The sequence below is a fragment of the Mastomys coucha genome, unplaced genomic scaffold, assembly GCF_008632895.1.
Source record: "Mastomys coucha isolate ucsf_1 unplaced genomic scaffold, UCSF_Mcou_1 pScaffold16, whole genome shotgun sequence".
Classification (NCBI taxonomy): Eukaryota; Metazoa; Chordata; class Mammalia; order Rodentia; family Muridae; genus Mastomys; species Mastomys coucha.
Genome location: NW_022196898.1, coordinates 76,273,742 through 76,291,372, shown reverse-complemented (window position 1 = coordinate 76,291,372; position 17,631 = coordinate 76,273,742). Strand labels below are relative to the sequence as shown.

The following is a 17,631-nucleotide window of genomic DNA, read 5'->3' as shown; positions in this document are numbered from 1 at the left end:
ATATATATATATGTATATATAATATAGGAACTAGTATAGACCCCTGTGTGATTGCTTATAAAGCTAATTAATTAAAGATGCCAGCTTTGGCTTTATAATTTTCAACTAAAATTTTTTTGGGAGATGTGAAATTTGTTGTCTTCACAAAGGCATGAACCTGTTTTGATCATATTTTTGAAAGAGAGAATAAATTGAAGTGCTTTCCTCAAGCCTTCTATGTTTGGTGAACAAACTCTCTGGAACTCATAGTTTAGAAAGAAAGTAGCACCAAGACTACTCAAGTATACTCTGTAGACCCTGTTCTCTTTTATTTCTTTCCTTGGGACTACTTTCCAATAGCTAAAACACTTCTGCTTCCCACACCAGAGACTGAGGGGACCTCACATTCATTCCTGCCATTCATAGAGGACAGGTTGGCAAGAAGGCAAATACCTTATATTGACATGTTATGGAGGTATGAATAAGACTGGACTCCACAGGCTCATAGGGAGTAGCACAATTAGGAGATGTGGTCTTGTTGAAGGAAGTGTGTCACTGGGGGTGGGATTTGTGCTTTCAGAAGTCTAAGCCAGGCCCAGTGCCTCTCTTTCTTTCTGCTGCTTGCCAATCCAGATGTAGAACTAACTAGCTAATTTTCCAGTGCCCTGCTGATTTACATGCCACCGGGCTTCCTACCATGATGACAACGGACTAAATCTCTGACCTGTAAGCCAGCTCCAATTAAATGATTTCTGTTATCAGGGTTGCTGTGATCATGGTGTCTCTTCACAGCAACAGGAACCCTAACTAAGGCACATGTCAACTTTGAAAGACTCATTTCCACATGGAGTCATTGTCATATAATTAGTGGGTAAACAGTGTGTGTGACTTCTTCTCTGTCTACTACTCTAAGTTCCAGGCCATACCTCACATCAGAGTCTTTAAATATCAAAACCTTCCAAAATAACAAAATACAGGACCCTCCAACAATGATTTGTTTGTCAAGCACATTTAAACTTTTAGTCATTTTTGGTGGCTAAACCTAAAATCATGAGAAACAACTGCCATTAAACCCCATGTAGAAGCCAATGTGTGTAACCCAGCACCTAGGAGGCAGAGGCCCAGGGACCATGACTTTGAACTCATTAAGAATTCATGTCAAAAGCCAAAAAGAAAAGATTATAATTTGCATTCTTTCTTTCTGTAGCCAGAGAATTGATGGAAAACTGTAAAATGATCAAACTGGAATAAACCAGGAAATGGTGCTCTAGAACTAGAAAGGTGTAAAATGAATTAGGACAGCCAGGGTGTGCTGGTAGAGCAACTGGGTAGCCTCTTGGGGCTTACCAAACTAAGCCTGCAGATCTGTTGTGCCTTGGTCATTGGCTCTTCATCAAAGATCTCTTTGGGATGCTGGCTGAAGGCACCATCATATCCAGAACACTGATTGTTCCAGTGGCTGGAGAAGAAAGTTCTTGAAGTCATGGGTCACAAAGGACACACATCATTTCTTGTTTGTAATTGATTGGCCAGGACTAGCCAACCATTTGTTCAAAGAGACAAGCCAGGGATATTTGGGGTGAAGTAATAGTAATTACCACAGATGCGTTTATAACAGTGGGACTTACCATTTTTATACTTGGCGAAGTTCCTCAAGTAAATGGTAAGATTGCTATTCTGTTAGAGTAAGTGTATATATATATTTTAAATTGCAGATAGTAAAAAAGAGACTCATGATTAAAAGATTTCTTTCAGTCATTATAAAATTGAAATCCTAATTTAATATATATACATATATACAATTTGTAAATAATACATCAATGTATTTGATTTTATTTTTCTTAGAAACAGAGCCATACAGTATAGAATTCATGCCATAACTAAAAAGAAAAAAGAAATATGAACAAGGATGGGCTTTCTCTAGAGAAAACTTGAAGTCAATACTTCCAGAGAGTGAGAATGGCATTTCTAGGTCAGAAGACATGATGAATTTCTTTTTCATTTTAAAGCTCTCTATTTCAACATTCATATATATGTGTGTGTGATAAGTAATATATATACACATACACACACACACACATATATATATATAATATATATTTTATAAAGGGAAACATTATGAAATAGTCTAGGAGGCAAAAATTCTTGAGAAACAGAAATTTAGTGGATTATTTTGCATTGGATATAAACTCAGATTATTTACTGTAGGTAGTTAACTAGGAAAAAATAATCCTTCTCTTCTAGAAGTTTTAAGGTACTGTAATTGCCATTAGTTCTAAGGGTTAGAATTAGTTAAGGGACAGAAATGACAGGAGACTCCTCAGTCCATTCCTGCTCTGGCTTTACTTGGTCTGTTTACTTAAAGCACTATAACACACATGGCTGTTTGTCAGAAAAAAAGTCCTTTGTTGAATTTTAGTTTGGGCATTAAAAAAAATTATTTGGCTGTCTTTTAAGTGTTCATTTTTGTTAAAATCCAAAGTATAAAAGCATAATATATCTTAGATTTTTTATTGAATTTTAAATAATTGGCCACAGAATTTTCAAAGTTTCTATTTGTTAAACTGTTTTGTATATTTTAATAATTTTCTTCTTTAACTTTCTTTTTTTCAGCTTTCCTCTCTCCCATAGGAGGACCCTTCCCATGTTCATGTCTTTTGGTTTTTGATTTCTTATCTGCTGAATTTGTCACCTGTGTGGCTGTGAGTTTAGAACTATCCAATTCACCCAGGTGGACTCATTGCTAGGGATGCAATTTTATTCAGCATGTCCGTGGCAGACAGCAGATCAAGGGTTCCTTAAGAACAAGCACGAGATATGAGAGGATTGCAATGGACCTGAGGCTAGTTTTAAGGGAAATGGGCATATCTATCATTTTGAATGTGGAAATGATCTTATGATACATCATAACCATCTGAATTGTCTTTTTAAAATATGATCATTTACACCTAAATGTAGCCATTTAGGTGTAAAAATATGTATTAAAAATATAGTTCAGCCATGCCTATCAATGGTATAGCTTGAAAGGTTCCTGTTGAATTTAATTATCAAGGTACAAAGATCAAGTTTATATCCTGAACTTGTTATATTTCTTTCAAACCTTAAAGCTCAGAATGTGAAGTTTTCAGATGGTACTGAGCTAGAGTGAATGAGAATGTGATAGGGTTAAGATCACTAAGAAGGACATGAAGTTAATAAGCTGTAAGTTAACTAGGAGCTGGTGACAAACTAGGAGCCGGCTGGACAAAACCCACATTTAAACCTATTGTGTCTATTACTGTTTAATGCAACTGTGATCCACAAATCTGTCCCGTGGATGGTGCTCACCTAAAGAGTTTGTCACTAGGATAAACTAACATCCTTCAGGTATAGTTCAAATGGCCAGAAGCATTTCACATAAACCCAAAAATGTTTTTGTGAAAACTGTGTTAGAAATATCACTGCATGAATGAGGATAAGTGGAATATAAATTTCCAAGGCAAACATCAATACATGAGTGCTAACAAATAACATAACAGTGGGAATGCATGAGCTTATTGTTGTAAAATTGTTTCTTAAATATTTTCAGCACATTGTAAGTTGGATCGTCACTTGAATTTTTAAAACTCTAGGCTAATAACGAACATTGTACTAAGCCTCTAGTCATAACCGAGACTATTTCTATAAGGAGAAGTGCAAAAGTGAGGTATTCTTTTGATCCAGCAGATCAGCTGTGGTTATTATGTTCTACAAGGACAGAGACATCTGAGTCGCTTTGATCTCCTCACCATTTATAAGGGCCACAGCTGATTGGATTAAGACACACATGCTCTAAAAGCTGTCCTCCCATTGAGTACATAGAAACAATGTGCATTTAAGAAGATACTTTCAAATTCTCAAATATTTATGGATAGTAATGGCATTTTAGTTTCAAAAATTACTCATTGACCTTCATATATTAAATTTTTACATTTTAAGCAGAATTTCAAGCTGACTAGAAAACATACTCTCATTTATAAAAGCTCCAGAAGAGACTTGCATCTTGGGTAAAATGGGCAGTTTTCAAAGGTTTTTTTTTTTTCCCTCTTCAAGAAATACTGCTTTTAAGATGTCACGTTACTAAGTGTGAGAACCTTTGCCACTTCATTTTGTTTGGCACTTAATAGAGTAAACCTTTATGAGGTTTACTAAATATTAAATATTAAAGATGAGTGAGAATTGACTCAAATGTAGCTTAGCTAGGCACCATGACAGCCAACCAAGGAGGCTCACGTGGAGATCTTATAAGTCACTAAATATTTTTTTCCAAAAGAAGTAAGTCTATAGGACAATTATAATGAAGGTTGGTTCACATAATTATGTAAGGCACGATTCTCTATGATATGAACTTCTAAACTAGAGGAGTAGCAATTCAACTGTATAATGCAGTGTATGGCTGGAGACCTAAGGACAAAGGGGTATAAAATGACAGGAAAGCACACTCCAGGAGCCCCTTTAAGTGCCACATTTTATGCACCGAATACGTAAGGGGTCCAGTAGAACCTGAGTGTTAAGAGATACATAAAAACAGGAATTTGCTCTTCATCCCTTGTTACCCAATTACTCTATCATTCTCTGGGGCCCTCAATGTGTTGTGTGAGTGTGGGCAGAAGTGGTGTGGACAAAACACCTTCACTCAGTCTACTGACCCAGATACTAACTCTTCTAGAAACAGAATACCCAGAAATAATCTTTTAGCACCTATCTAATTTCCTGTAATATAACCAAGATTACACATGAACTGGCTATTTAACAAAAATCCCAGCGTTTCCCTCGCCTTCAGTTTTACCTTTCATACTTGCACGTACCTTTAGTCAACTGAGGCTTCCAAATATTGAAGCAGAAATATTAAGAAGGTAAACTATATGTCTATTTTTAGTATATTATTATAGCTGTTCTATTATTAGTTATAGTTGTTAGTTATTATTCTATCTCTTACAGTGCTTAAGGAATAAACAAAAATTTAATGGATATGTGTATGCAAAGAAGAGTTGCTTATTGAGGCAATGAATATGCAATTAAATATTATTTAATCATTTAACAGAGTATGCATATATCACAACATTACATTTTATCTGATAAATATAGATAATTATTTGCCCATTAAAATAAAATTTTAATGATTTTTTTTATATTTTGAAAGTATAATTATAATATTTCACCTTTCCTTTTCCTTCTTTCCTTCTAAGCCTCATGTGGTCCTCCTTACTCTCTTCCAATTTTATTGCCTCTTTTTTCATTTTGTTTAATACATATATGTATACTCATATATACACAATTATATATTCTATAATGTTATATAAAGTATATTTAAAGCATATATGTATATGTATATAAAACATTAAATATTTTCCCTTTAAATATAAATATAGCCTGTTACTCTGTCTAATATTACTTGTATATATGATTTCAGGGCTGACCATTTTGTACTGGATAAGCAGTCGGTGAACTCCTCTTTGGGGAAGACAATTTTGCCTGCTCTCTGTAATCCATAGTCACCTGCATTTCTTTGTAAAACTGTCAAGTTCTTCCCTGCCCACTTTAGCGTACCTGTTGTCCTTGCTCAGGGCACGTCTAGGCCACCATGCTGGTGAGACTTTATAGCAGTTTCTCACATTCCTGGGCCACAAAGTCACTCCACACCCTCTTCTGAAAAGACCCCTGAACCTTAGATGCAGGAGTTGAATCCTTTGGGATTGGGCTCCACATTTCTGCATGTTTTTGTTTGTAGCCTCTATGTTCCAAAGAGAAGGTTCCTTGATGAAGAGCAACGACTGCACTGATCTGTGGGTATGAGCATAAATACTTAGACTGTAGTTAGAGACTATGCTGAAGTGATGGTTGTAGGTTTTTTAAAAGCCCCAAATAGAAAAAGAATACACAGCCTGTTGGGGGAGATAAAACATATTAATTTGGATAAGACAACTTCAATACTGAATGGTATGTGCACAGCCTAATAACTGCTGAAGAGAATTTAAGCCAAAATTGAAAGAAAATTTACAGTTTATAAAATAAGGGAGATGGGGAATACCTTTTATGGATGTAAACTAGCTGGGAATTTTGTGTAGCTACAGATGAAGAAAAGCATAGGTGTACATTTAATGAAATCATCTGGAACTTTGAAAAACCTGGTATCAAGCTATTGCTACAGCCCTACCAAGGAAGATTCTCTGCGAGAGAGATCAGGAAAGAGAGTTTCTGCAGCTCCCCTTGTGACCATGTTATATGGAAAGCCAAAGCTGAGAACAGGTAGAGTTTGAATTTCAGGGCGGGAAGGAGAAACTTGACAACTGAAATAGACCAGAATACTTAAAATTACCATGTACAAGATGTACGCACAAAAGAAAGGGGTTATTATCCCCCAGAGACTGGTTCTGTTAAGGGAGGAGAACTACCAAACACTAGACCCTCTAGCACTCCCGTCCCACTGAAGGAAAGGGAAGACACCAGCATGCGTTAGTGATGTTCAGAGTCAGAAAGCACAAACCCACTAAGACTGGCTTCATGGTCGGATGATAGTGTTTCCCATTTACATGCGGCTAAGTAAAAGACTGTTTTAAGGTTCCTCTTACCCAGTTTATCAAGGAAAGCCATTAAGTAAAAAGTATAAAACATATGAATCAGCAAATACAGTACCAAAGTCACAGAGGAGCACGTTGAAATGCCCAGGCGAGAATTTAAAATTATATGATTATTGTGATATAGATCTCAACCCTAGCCTTCTAATTATTTTGGCAAACAAGATGCAAAAACAAATAGTAATATAATCACACATATGAAAATACTACAAAGGCACAATACACAAGCAACAACCAACCCTACTAGACATCAGAACACCATAAAAGAATTCTAATGGGATCCTTAGATCAGACATGCCTGAACGCAGAATCTTTGAATTTGGAGATGGATCAATAGAAACTTAACCAGTTAAAAAACAACAAGGAGAAGAGACTGGAGTAGAGTTAAGCATAAGCTGTAAGAACTACGGACCAGCTGCATGGGTAGGGGAGAATATCAGAAAGGAGAAAGGAGCAGAGGACATATTTGATGCAAAAATAACTGGAAAAACTTTCCAAATGAATGATAAGCTTTAAACTACAGAGCTAAAAACCCAGAGAATATCAGGCAGGATAAATGTCTAAAAAACCCTCCAATTCCCCAAGTCCTGTGCTTAGGTACATTGTATTTAAACTACAGGAAATCAAAGATAAAGAGAAAATCCTTAAAGATGACAAAACACTTCCACAGAGAAGCAAAAGTAAAGATTAATGTCTCTTCATTATAGGGAAGAAGAAAGTGAAATGAAATGTTTGTTAAAGATAAGCCCAAATGACCCAGAATTCTCTTCCTATAAAATTTTCCTTTAAACATGTAGAAGAAAAACAACTGTTTTAGACAAACAAAAATTAAAGCAATGAACAGCCGGAAACCTGCCTAGAAATAAATACTGAAAAAAAAAAAAACATTAAAAGGGAGGAAATTTGTATAGGGTAGCAACTTAAAGCTATATAAAAAGAACTTCAGAAAAGGAAGATGCAAGTAAATAAAAATCAAGTTTTCCTGTTATTTACTCAACTGAAAAGACTCAAAGAGAAATTAAAAAGAAAAATTAGTTTTAAATGCTAACATGGATGCCCTTGATTAAGTATGCTTATATTCATTTATGACTAAGGTAAATGATGATATCAATGACTCAAAGAACAAAGAATATTTGTTCATAAAATGTTTGCAATGCTCATGAAGTGATATGATGAGTTTGACTGTAGACATGGATTCAATTGTGAAGACATACAGAAGATGTTAGGGCAAACTCTGTCAAGGGGTTCAACATTATGATTGGTGAACTAGCAAAGAAAGAAAATTCAATAGTATAAATTGCTAATCAAAACCACAAACCCCAGAAGGATAGTATTTGAAAAAAGTGTGAGCAAATAAACTACAGTGACCATAATAGATATTAATGGAAATATTTCAATAGTCATCTTAGAGCTAATTACCTGAATATAAAAAGGCATATTTGAAAGACATTGTCAGGGGAGATTATAAGATGCAATGTGTCATATGGAAGGTAAGGAACTTATTTTACATGTATAGAACCATAAAGGAATGGGACATACCAAACACTAGTCAAGAACAAGCTGCAGTTGCTATACCAATATCAGAGAAAGCAGACTCAAGAAATGCATTATCAGAGTCAATGAGAGATTGTCTGAGAAAGTATAGCAATTCTTTTGGGATGGGGGTGCCAGAGACAGGTTTTTCCTGTATAGTCAGGCCTCTGCTTCCTGAGTGCTGCGATCAAAGGTGTGTGCCATCACCAGCTGTTGCTTAGCAAGTCTTAAGGCAATGCACACCACAACATTTGAACACATGGTGAAAATGAAGGAGATATAGATCAATCCATTTTTAAAGAGAGAGAGACATCAGTATCTCTGCTTTAGGGACAGACATGTCTAGCAGACAAAAAGTGAGAACAGAAATTAATTCAGAGGTATCACCCAGCATCCAGGTGTATTTAAAAGATGTTGGTCAGGCTAGCCAATAGCAGGGATGTATATATACACTTGCAAATTCATGTGAGATACCTACCAGAGAGGCCACATTTGGACTCTTTCTTTTCTTCTTTCTTTCTTTCTTTCTTTCTTTCTTTCTTTCTTTCTTTCTTTCTTTCTTTCTTTAGAACAGGAACATTTTGTTTCATCTTAGGTCCATGGACTATCTAGTCTTATTGCTTAGAGGACCAAGCAGTGTCAGGTATAGGTTCAATCTTGTGGTGTAAGTATTAATTAGATATTGCTTGATTACTCCCACAAGTATTGTACTACCATATCACTAGAATGTCTTATAGGCAGGACACAATTGTAGACTGAAGGGTTTGTGATAGTGTTGGTGTTTACATTTATCTTTTGGTGGAATGCAGAATACCTTTCTGTAACAAAGAAGGTAGAATGTAGGAGTAAAGGGCCTGTTTAGGACAAGCTTAACTTCTTTATGTTCTGTGAGTTGTGTAATTATTGATTTCAGCAGTGGGAATTTGCCATTAATTTGTGGAGATCATCCTTTACTACTGGCAACAGCCTAAGTTCTTTGAGAGTTCCCATGGGACCCCTTTGGCCAAGAAGTCAATTAGATGTAACCCAATTCCAGTACTTCGTTTGATGATAAGAAATGGCCAGTTAAGGCTCTTTCTCCTCCATGATTTAGTGAGTTCATTTAGATCACCTTCATGAATATGTTTTAGCACGTCCTCTTAGTATCTTCTCTACACCTAACCTCTGCAGTTCTATGGACTGTTGTTCAGTTTTCATTGGCTTTGCAGCTAATATCCACACGGGGTGAATACACACCCTATCTGTCTTTCTGCACGTGGGTTTCCTCACTCAGGTTGATTTTTCTCTAGTTCCAACCATTTACCTGCAAATTTCAAGATTTTTTCTTTTTTCCTTTCCTTTCTTCATTCTTTCCATCCAGCAGTTCTCTCTCTCTCTCTCTCTCTGTCTCTCTCTCTCTCTGTCTCTCTCCCTCTCTTTCTCACACACACACACAACTGAGCAATGCTCAAATGTGTTAATGCACTATATTTCCTTCATCCATCCTTTTCCTGAAGAACATTTATGTTGTTTCTAATTTCTGGCTATTATGAATCAAGTAAGAATGAATATGCTCGGGGCTGGCGAGATGGCTCAGCGGGTAAGAGCACTGACTGCTCTTCCGAAGGTCCTGAGTTCGGATCCCAGCAACCACATGGTGGCTCACAACCACCCACAATGAGATCGGACGCCCTCTTCTGGTGCGTCTGACGACAGCTGCAGAAAATTACACCAGAGCGAGCGGGGCCGGAGCCAGCCTGAGCAGAGGTACTAGGATCAACAGCAGCCACACACATGATCGAACACAGTCATCTGTACAGCTACAGTGTACTCATACACATAAAAATGAAATAAGATAATTCTTTAAAAAAAAAGAATGAATATGCTTGAATAAGTGTCTTTGTGGTAGTAGGAAGCATCTTTTGGGTATATACTCAAGAGTAGTACAGCTTGATATTGAGGTAGATTGATTTCCATCTTTCTGATGAACCATTATATTGATTTCTTTAGTGACTGTACAAGTTTTCATTTCCACCAGCAATGGATGAGTCTTCCTCCTGCTTCACATTCTTGCCAGCATGGTCTGTCACTTGTCTTAGTGTTCATGGCCATTTTGATAGATCTAAATTGATCTCAAAGTAGTTTTGATTTGCATTTCCCTGATGATTAAGGGTGTTGAACATTTCTTTAAGTATTTCTCAGCCACCAGCGTTTCCTCTTTTGAGAATTATCTGCTTATATCTATACCACATTTTAAAATTAGATATTTTCTGAAATCTAGTACTTTACAACCACCTTCAAAATATGAAACTAGAAATATTTCTTCCTGATAAATTCTAGGAGCTCAGGAACATACTGATACCATAATCACATGAATCTCTTTCTTTCTCTCTCTCCCACCTCTCTCTCTCTTTCTTTCTCTCTCTCTCTCTCTCTCTCACACACATACACACACGTGTAAAACCATTTTCACTCATGACAATGATCATGCATGTATAAATCATCAACAAAAATATTACCAAAACTAATACATCAGTGTGTAAAAATTATACATTTGTGACTTCTTGGCCTTTGTCTCAAGTATGCAAGGCTTCCCAAGATTTGAAAATCAGTGTAAGCCTCAGATGAACAAGGTAAAGAAGAAAACTCAAAATATCATAACAAAGCATGCAGAATACTTATTCATCAGAGTATGTTGTGGAAATAAATGTGTGAGTTGTCCCTACAAAACTCTGATACAAATTCAATAAATGCAAAGATTTTCCATGTTAATGGATAGGAGAAACAATCTTATCAGTAATTCTCTAAACAGGATCTATATAGTCAATCCAATCTCAGAAGAGTCAACACAAGAATGTGGGAAAACAACACTTAAACTTCCAATGTTCAAAACATACTAATAAGTTACAGCATTTAAGACTGAATTGTATTGTAGTAAATATAGATAGAATACGGATGTAGGATAAAGTAATATGTCCGATGAAAATATCTTTGACAAAGGAACAAAGGCATTATGATGGAGAATAGCCAGGCTTTTGAATAAATTTTATTTTACTACTTTGGCATCCACATACAAGACAATGAAGCAAACATATTATGTTTTTTTGTTTTTGTTTTTGTTTTTAATTTTTTGGTAAAATCAATTGAAAATGATCATTGTACTAGACATAACATTTTTTGGTATAATCTTTTAAGTATCATGTGTGAAAGAAGTAATGTATAAGTTAGACTATATTATTAAAATTCAAATTTCTTACTCTGTAAAAGATACTGTCAAGAACACAAAGATAACCATAGATTGGAATTTAATATTTACTAAAGCATATCTGGTAAATTATCAGAAATAGGCAAAAGATACCACATTATTGGAGATATACAGATGGCAGGAAGACATTAGGAAAACACACAACATTATATGTAACTAGGGCCTTGTACATTAAAACAAGGATCCACAATGCCCAGTGAAGGGCAGAGTACCATGCATTGTGAATGAGAATACAGAACACTGTAGCCACTTGGAAAGGCGTCATTTCTTTTTAACACTCACCCAAGATAATCACCTTAGAGTAAGAAATCTCTATTCTGACCCTGTTCCAGATTTTTGAGCCTATGGTTGGTTTGTCTTGCTTTGGGGCCTTTCATGGAGCATACGGTGGAGCAAAGAGGGATGGGGACTAGGCTTGGGGATGGATAGAGTGCAGGAGAGAGGAAGAACCAAGTTCTATTGTAAACTTTTATTCCTAAAAATGTAACTCTCCTTCACGTGGTGCCACCAACTGTTTCATCGCCTTGTCATTGCTTCATCAACCATGGACAAAAGCTTTCAGTAACACAGGAGACTTTGATCAACACTTTCAAGTGAAACCAAACAGCATTATTCATAATTACCCAAATGTACATACAGAGCATATACCTGCAATCTTCCCCAGTAAGTTGGTCAATGGATAGACACACTCAGTATATCCAGATGGTTGACTGTTTCTCAACATGAAAAACAAAATGGCAGAAAAATCTACCTGGTACAAAGACCAGCTGTAAGCCTGGTATTAGGGAAAGGGAAGGATGAAAATAAGAAACACCCAAAATGCTTACTTAGGTCTGCAAGCTTTATTGCTCCTATAGTTCTGAAGAACAAACTTAAATCTTGTGCATGAAAGATGTGCAATCTGCCATGAGATACACCCAACTTCCTCTGTGGAGCTTGATCACTTACAGATTCTTTCACACATTTTTAAGTAGTCAACCGACTTACATCACAGAAAGAGCTCATCCATTATCATGACAGGGATTGTGGGGTCTGCACTACATCATCCTTCCCTTTTCCACCATCCTTGACTACACTCACCCGATGTTCCTTATATTCTAACCAGTTGTGCACTAGAAGCCGGAAAAGGAATCCCTCTGGCAGCTCCAAAGAAGCATATCTTGCCCTCTTGAAGTGAATGTTGTGAAAAGGGAGCACCATGGAGGCTGTGTGTGTGTGTGTGGGGGGGGTATTCTGTAAATAGAGAGTGTGAATCATCAGGCCTTACCTGGATGTTGAGTCACTAGATTTGTTGCTCCATTGGCACACCAAGGCACTTTCAGAAAGGGCCTGTTCCTTAAGGGAAAGCTATTGCCACAGGTATTATTAAGGTAGATACATTACTTCTGTAGTGCCTTGGGCAGACCCACCATCTAAGTAATATCAATGTGTTATGGGAGTCTGGTTGATGTGATATCAACAAGATTCATCCTATTACGAACTTTTTCTATCTGAGGATTATTACACATATTTTAGAAAGTTGCCCAAAAGGAACTTGTTATGTAATCTGTTGTCCTAAAGGTTTGAGAACCAGACACTATTTAGTGGCATCTGTATAAGCATGTTTTACGTACTGTTAAGGATATAGTCATAGACTGGATAAGAATGATGAACGTGGAAGAAGATCAAATGTTTCAGTCTCCACACATACCCTCGGTTTCTCTTACCTTTGATGACTATGGTCAGTGTGCAGAGAACCAGGTACCAGCTAATAGACATTGAAACGTCGGTGCTTACCTTGGTGATGTGTGACTGAAAAATGGGGCTGTGTGTCATTTGACTTGCTTTTCCATCTGGCTTTTACATTTACCAACCCAGGAGCCATATCATTTATCCCTCAAAAAGCTCTCCTTTTTATTTGATGAAATTTCTTTCCCTGGAACTCTCTTCCACCTGTCAAGCTTCCCTTTGCTCACATTAGAAAAGGAAACCTTTTTACTTTTGATATGTCTGAATTAAAATGGTGCAAGACTAATTTGCCTTAAAGACGCTAGCAATGGTAGCAGAGGTTTCGTGAATGGTAAATTAGAACTTGGGTATTTTTAGTCCAGTAAATCTTATATTTTATAAAGAAGAGAAAGACTTATTTTATTGCTTAAAATAACTGAATTATTACACATTCATCACAATTACTCACTAAAAGGCTGTGGTCCGTATTTTTTTTAAAAAGTAAACAATAGATCCTCTGTTCCAAGAAATATTTCATCTAAGAAAAAAATGATTTTGTAATTCAAAACAGAAATTGCCCTAAGTTTCCATCATACATGGTCACATTTGTGTGCCATCTCATCTGGGTGACTTGCTGACATTTTTCGTGTTTGTGACTTCATAGGCTGTGGTCATTTGTCACCCGGACATTACCCATCTGCACGTGCATTTGTCATTTCCCCCTTGAATTTGCTCCAGTTGGGTACCGGGAACTTAGGACCAAGAATAATAATGTTATGTGAAGGATATCATTAGAGAAAAAATTGTACTTCAAAGTCCAAGCACATATGGTTTTGACTTTTATAAAGATGGCAGGTGGACATGAAGAAAAGGTTGATTTCAAATTTATTTTTGGGATGGAGGGACTTCTTAAGGTCTGAGGAAGATTAATTTTCAATTTGGAATTCCTCATAATTGAAACACGATCAGGTTTTACAACTTCCTGAGGTAACTTTTGTGGATGCCGAAATTGTCCTCTTAGAGAGCAGCGGAACAATTTAACAGAAGTGTCAGAATGATGGAATACTGACAAATGTTAGGTAAGAGAAGGAACACATCTACAGTGAAGTCCATTTGAAGTAATAACAATGAGCTAAAGAGGAAATGATTGCCTTTGAACATGCCTCACAACTGTTAACAGTTTAAGAAACATTATCTATTTTAGAAGACCAGTTTATTATACATTTTGTTTATTCATAAAACTCCACAGAAATAGATGTCCAAAAATACTAAAGGTTCTTTAGTGAGTCTCCAAGTTTATTCCTTTGGAAATATACTTATCACTTCTACAATAGGGATGCGACCAATCAAAGAAGGGACAAAGATCTCACATCCTAGCTGTTATCCTAAAGACATTCAAATATCCATTAGTGATATTCACGAGTAAAACATGAGGAAACACCTAAATGTGAATTTATGGGAGAGGCCAGACCAAGTTCTATTATTAGAAATTTACCATGACTGTTTTATGTCCCATTGTCAATAATACTGGCATATTCAATATTATGGAGTAACTTCCAAGATATAGAATAAAAAAGCAAAGTTCAGGGTAGTATGTTACGAATAGTATGCTAATGTCTGTACATAACTGTTTCAGATACACATTATTCATGCATATAATCTTAGTAGATTTTTTAAATAGATTCAGCACTTCCTCCATTATATTATGGATAAATGGAGAAGAAGCTGATGTTATTGTCCTCACCTCCAAAATGACTTAACAGTTACAAATGTCTGCTTTGCAGCCTTGTATTGAAGTGATTAACTTATGAGGAGTCGCAAGCTTACTATGGAGTGGAAAAGAGGTCAGGGGATCTCTTTATACAAGGTTGGTTTGGATGGAGAGAGACTGTGTGAAGAGCAGATTTGGGCCTGTCGCTAGACCTGTTTTTCCCTCAGGCTCTTCTTGCAGTTCTTCTAGACAGGAACAATTCTAGGTCAGAGTTTTTGACTATGGGATGGCAACCCCAGCCCTCCACTTGATGCCCTATCTTTCTACTGGAGGTGGACTCTACAAGTTCCCTCTCCTCACCATAGGGCATTTCATCATGATCCAGCTCAAGAGGAGGCTCCGAGACCTGACACTATTACTGATGGTGTGCTTACAGACAGATCATGACTGCCCTCCGAGAGCATCCAACAAGTCTCTGAGACTCAGATGCAGGTACTTAGACCAACCAATGGACAGAAGCCAGAGATCCCTGTGGTTGAAGTAGAAAAAAGGTAAAAGAAGCTGAGGAGGAAGGCAACACCATAGGAAGGCCAGCAGTCTCAACTAACCTGGACCCCCGAGATCTCTCAGACACTGAGCCACCCACCAGGAAGCACACACCAGCTGATATGTGGTCCCCAACACATATACAGCAGAGGACTGCCGCATCTGAACTCAGTCAGAGAAGATGCACCTAATCCTCAAGAGGCTGGAGGCTCCAGGGAGTGGGGAGGTCTGGTGGAGCCACAAGATTGCCAGATGAAGTGTTATTTCTTGTGGCCTGTTCAATAGGAATATATGTGGACCTATCATGTAGAGAAAGATAAATATTTCTAGAAATTACATTTTTGTTGTCGTTGAAACCAAAGGCTGCAAGAACAGACCAGGTACTATAAGGCAAATCTAAACAACTGGTTAAAATAGAAGAATTAAAAATATCAAAGTCTCTTAACCTAGATCCAGATATCAAAATGTAAATGAAAAAGCCGTGCCAAGAAACAATTCACAGACTCAATGAAAAGAAGTAACAACAACCAGATGAGTCAGATATGGCGATCGTAGGAGTGGGAATTTAAATCAGCTTTTTAAAAAGATATTTTCATATATATTCTAGAAAAAATGAAAATATAGTACCAACAATATAGACATATATATGTATGTATTGATAAAATTTGCATTGACTTTTCAAACAACTTTTCTCTTATTTTACTCCCTTCTTCTGTATTTAGCCACACGTTTGTTTACCAGATCCTCCTGTTTTCCCATTTCGCTATCAATCACTTTCACCTTGCTACTGCCCTCTTTTTTTTTTTCTTTCAGCTTTTAGGAACTTTATTTTCCTTCCACCTTTCCCTCTGCTCAGTTGTCTGCAGCGGCTCAGGACCACTCAGTGATGGCTCCAACCCACTCGGTGGCCTGCGCTATGGGAGCTGCTGACCAGTCCTCAATGGTTGGCTGTGCACTCCAATCTTCCGTCGGGAACTGCTGGATGGGCACAGAGGGTACTTGTACACCCTCAGACCAGTCGGCGACCTCAGGCTGAGCAGCAGTGAACTCAGTAGCCAGTGCGGTCCATTCGCCCTGGAACTCCTCCTTGGTCACAGCCTTCTCCGCAGCAGCCTGCCCTCTTGATTATTCCCTCACTCCACCACACCCTGCAGTAGTCCCCTTTTGCTCTCCTGGTTTCTGTACTTACTCCCGGATATATACCCACCTCTGAAGATTTGGAGCTATCGGATAGAGAGAACATGTGGCGTTTGTCTTTCCAGGTCTGGGTTACCTTACTCAGTATTATCATCTTTTCTAAATTCATTCATCTACCTGAAATTTTCATGATTTCCTTTTTCTTTAGGGCTGATTAGTATTCCATAGTGTGCATGCATACCACATTTTCATTATGCATTTGTTAGCCGAAGGACATCTAACTTGTTTTAACTATTGTGAATAAAGCACTAGTGTATATGGCTGAGCAAATGTCTGTGGAATAGGATGTCAATCCTTTGGGTATATGCCAGTGAGTGGTATAGCTGGCTCATATGTTTGATTTATTTTCAGCATTTTGAGAATTATCCACACTGATTTCCAGAGTGGCTTGACTTGCTTGCAGTCCCAGTAATAGTGAACAAGAGGTCCCATTTTCCCACATCCCCTCAATCATTTGTCATCTGATTGTTTTGTTGATCTTTGCCATTCTAATTTGAGTAAGACAAAAATCTCAAAGATGTTTTGAATTGCATTTTCCTAATTGTTAGTGATAATATCACTAACTTATTAAATCACACTGCTAAATGTCTACCTAAAATGTACTACAGATTAAGTCAGTGTATAAGTATGCCTATCCAGTTGGCTGACAATGCTGCCTCCAAGCCAAAACCCATTTAACAAAACCTTCAACAGCAGGCATGGGATGCCCTTTTTGAGTTTTGGACAGGGTTGGTCGAGAGTCTCTGATAACATTATAGGCCATTGCTATTGCCCTTTGTTTCCTCTTAGAAGTGGAAAGTAAGTGTATTGCACTTCAGACACAGTAAAGAGGATCCTTGTGTCTTTGGCTTTTTTGCAAAAACAGAATTAGTTGGCCAGAGGTGTATGGGTTTATAATTTTGTTCTCAATTCTCTTTCATTCATCATGTGTCTGTTTTGATGACACATCATGCTATTCATTCGTTTGTTTTGTTTTGCTGTTCTTTACCACAACAGCTCTGTAGTGTGACTTGAAGTCAAATATGATGATACCTTCAATATTGTATATATTTTTTGGCTATTCTTTGCTTTTTTTGTGCTTAAGTACAAATTTTGAGATTGTTTTAATAATTTTTAAA

General features: G+C 37.1%; 1 protein-coding gene across 3 annotated transcripts in view; it reads right to left on the bottom strand.

Moving 5' to 3' along the window:
* Nucleotides 1-17,631, bottom strand: part of LOC116093765 — a 187,984-nt gene that overhangs the window by 71,132 nt on the left and 99,221 nt on the right. For all 3 annotated transcript variants that reach the window (XM_031375466.1, XM_031375467.1, XM_031375468.1), the window contains one exon: nucleotides 5,548-5,781. In XM_031375466.1, coding sequence (XP_031231326.1) covers nucleotides 5,548-5,781 — 234 coding nt within the window. The remainder of the gene's footprint in view (nucleotides 1-5,547; nucleotides 5,782-17,631) is intronic.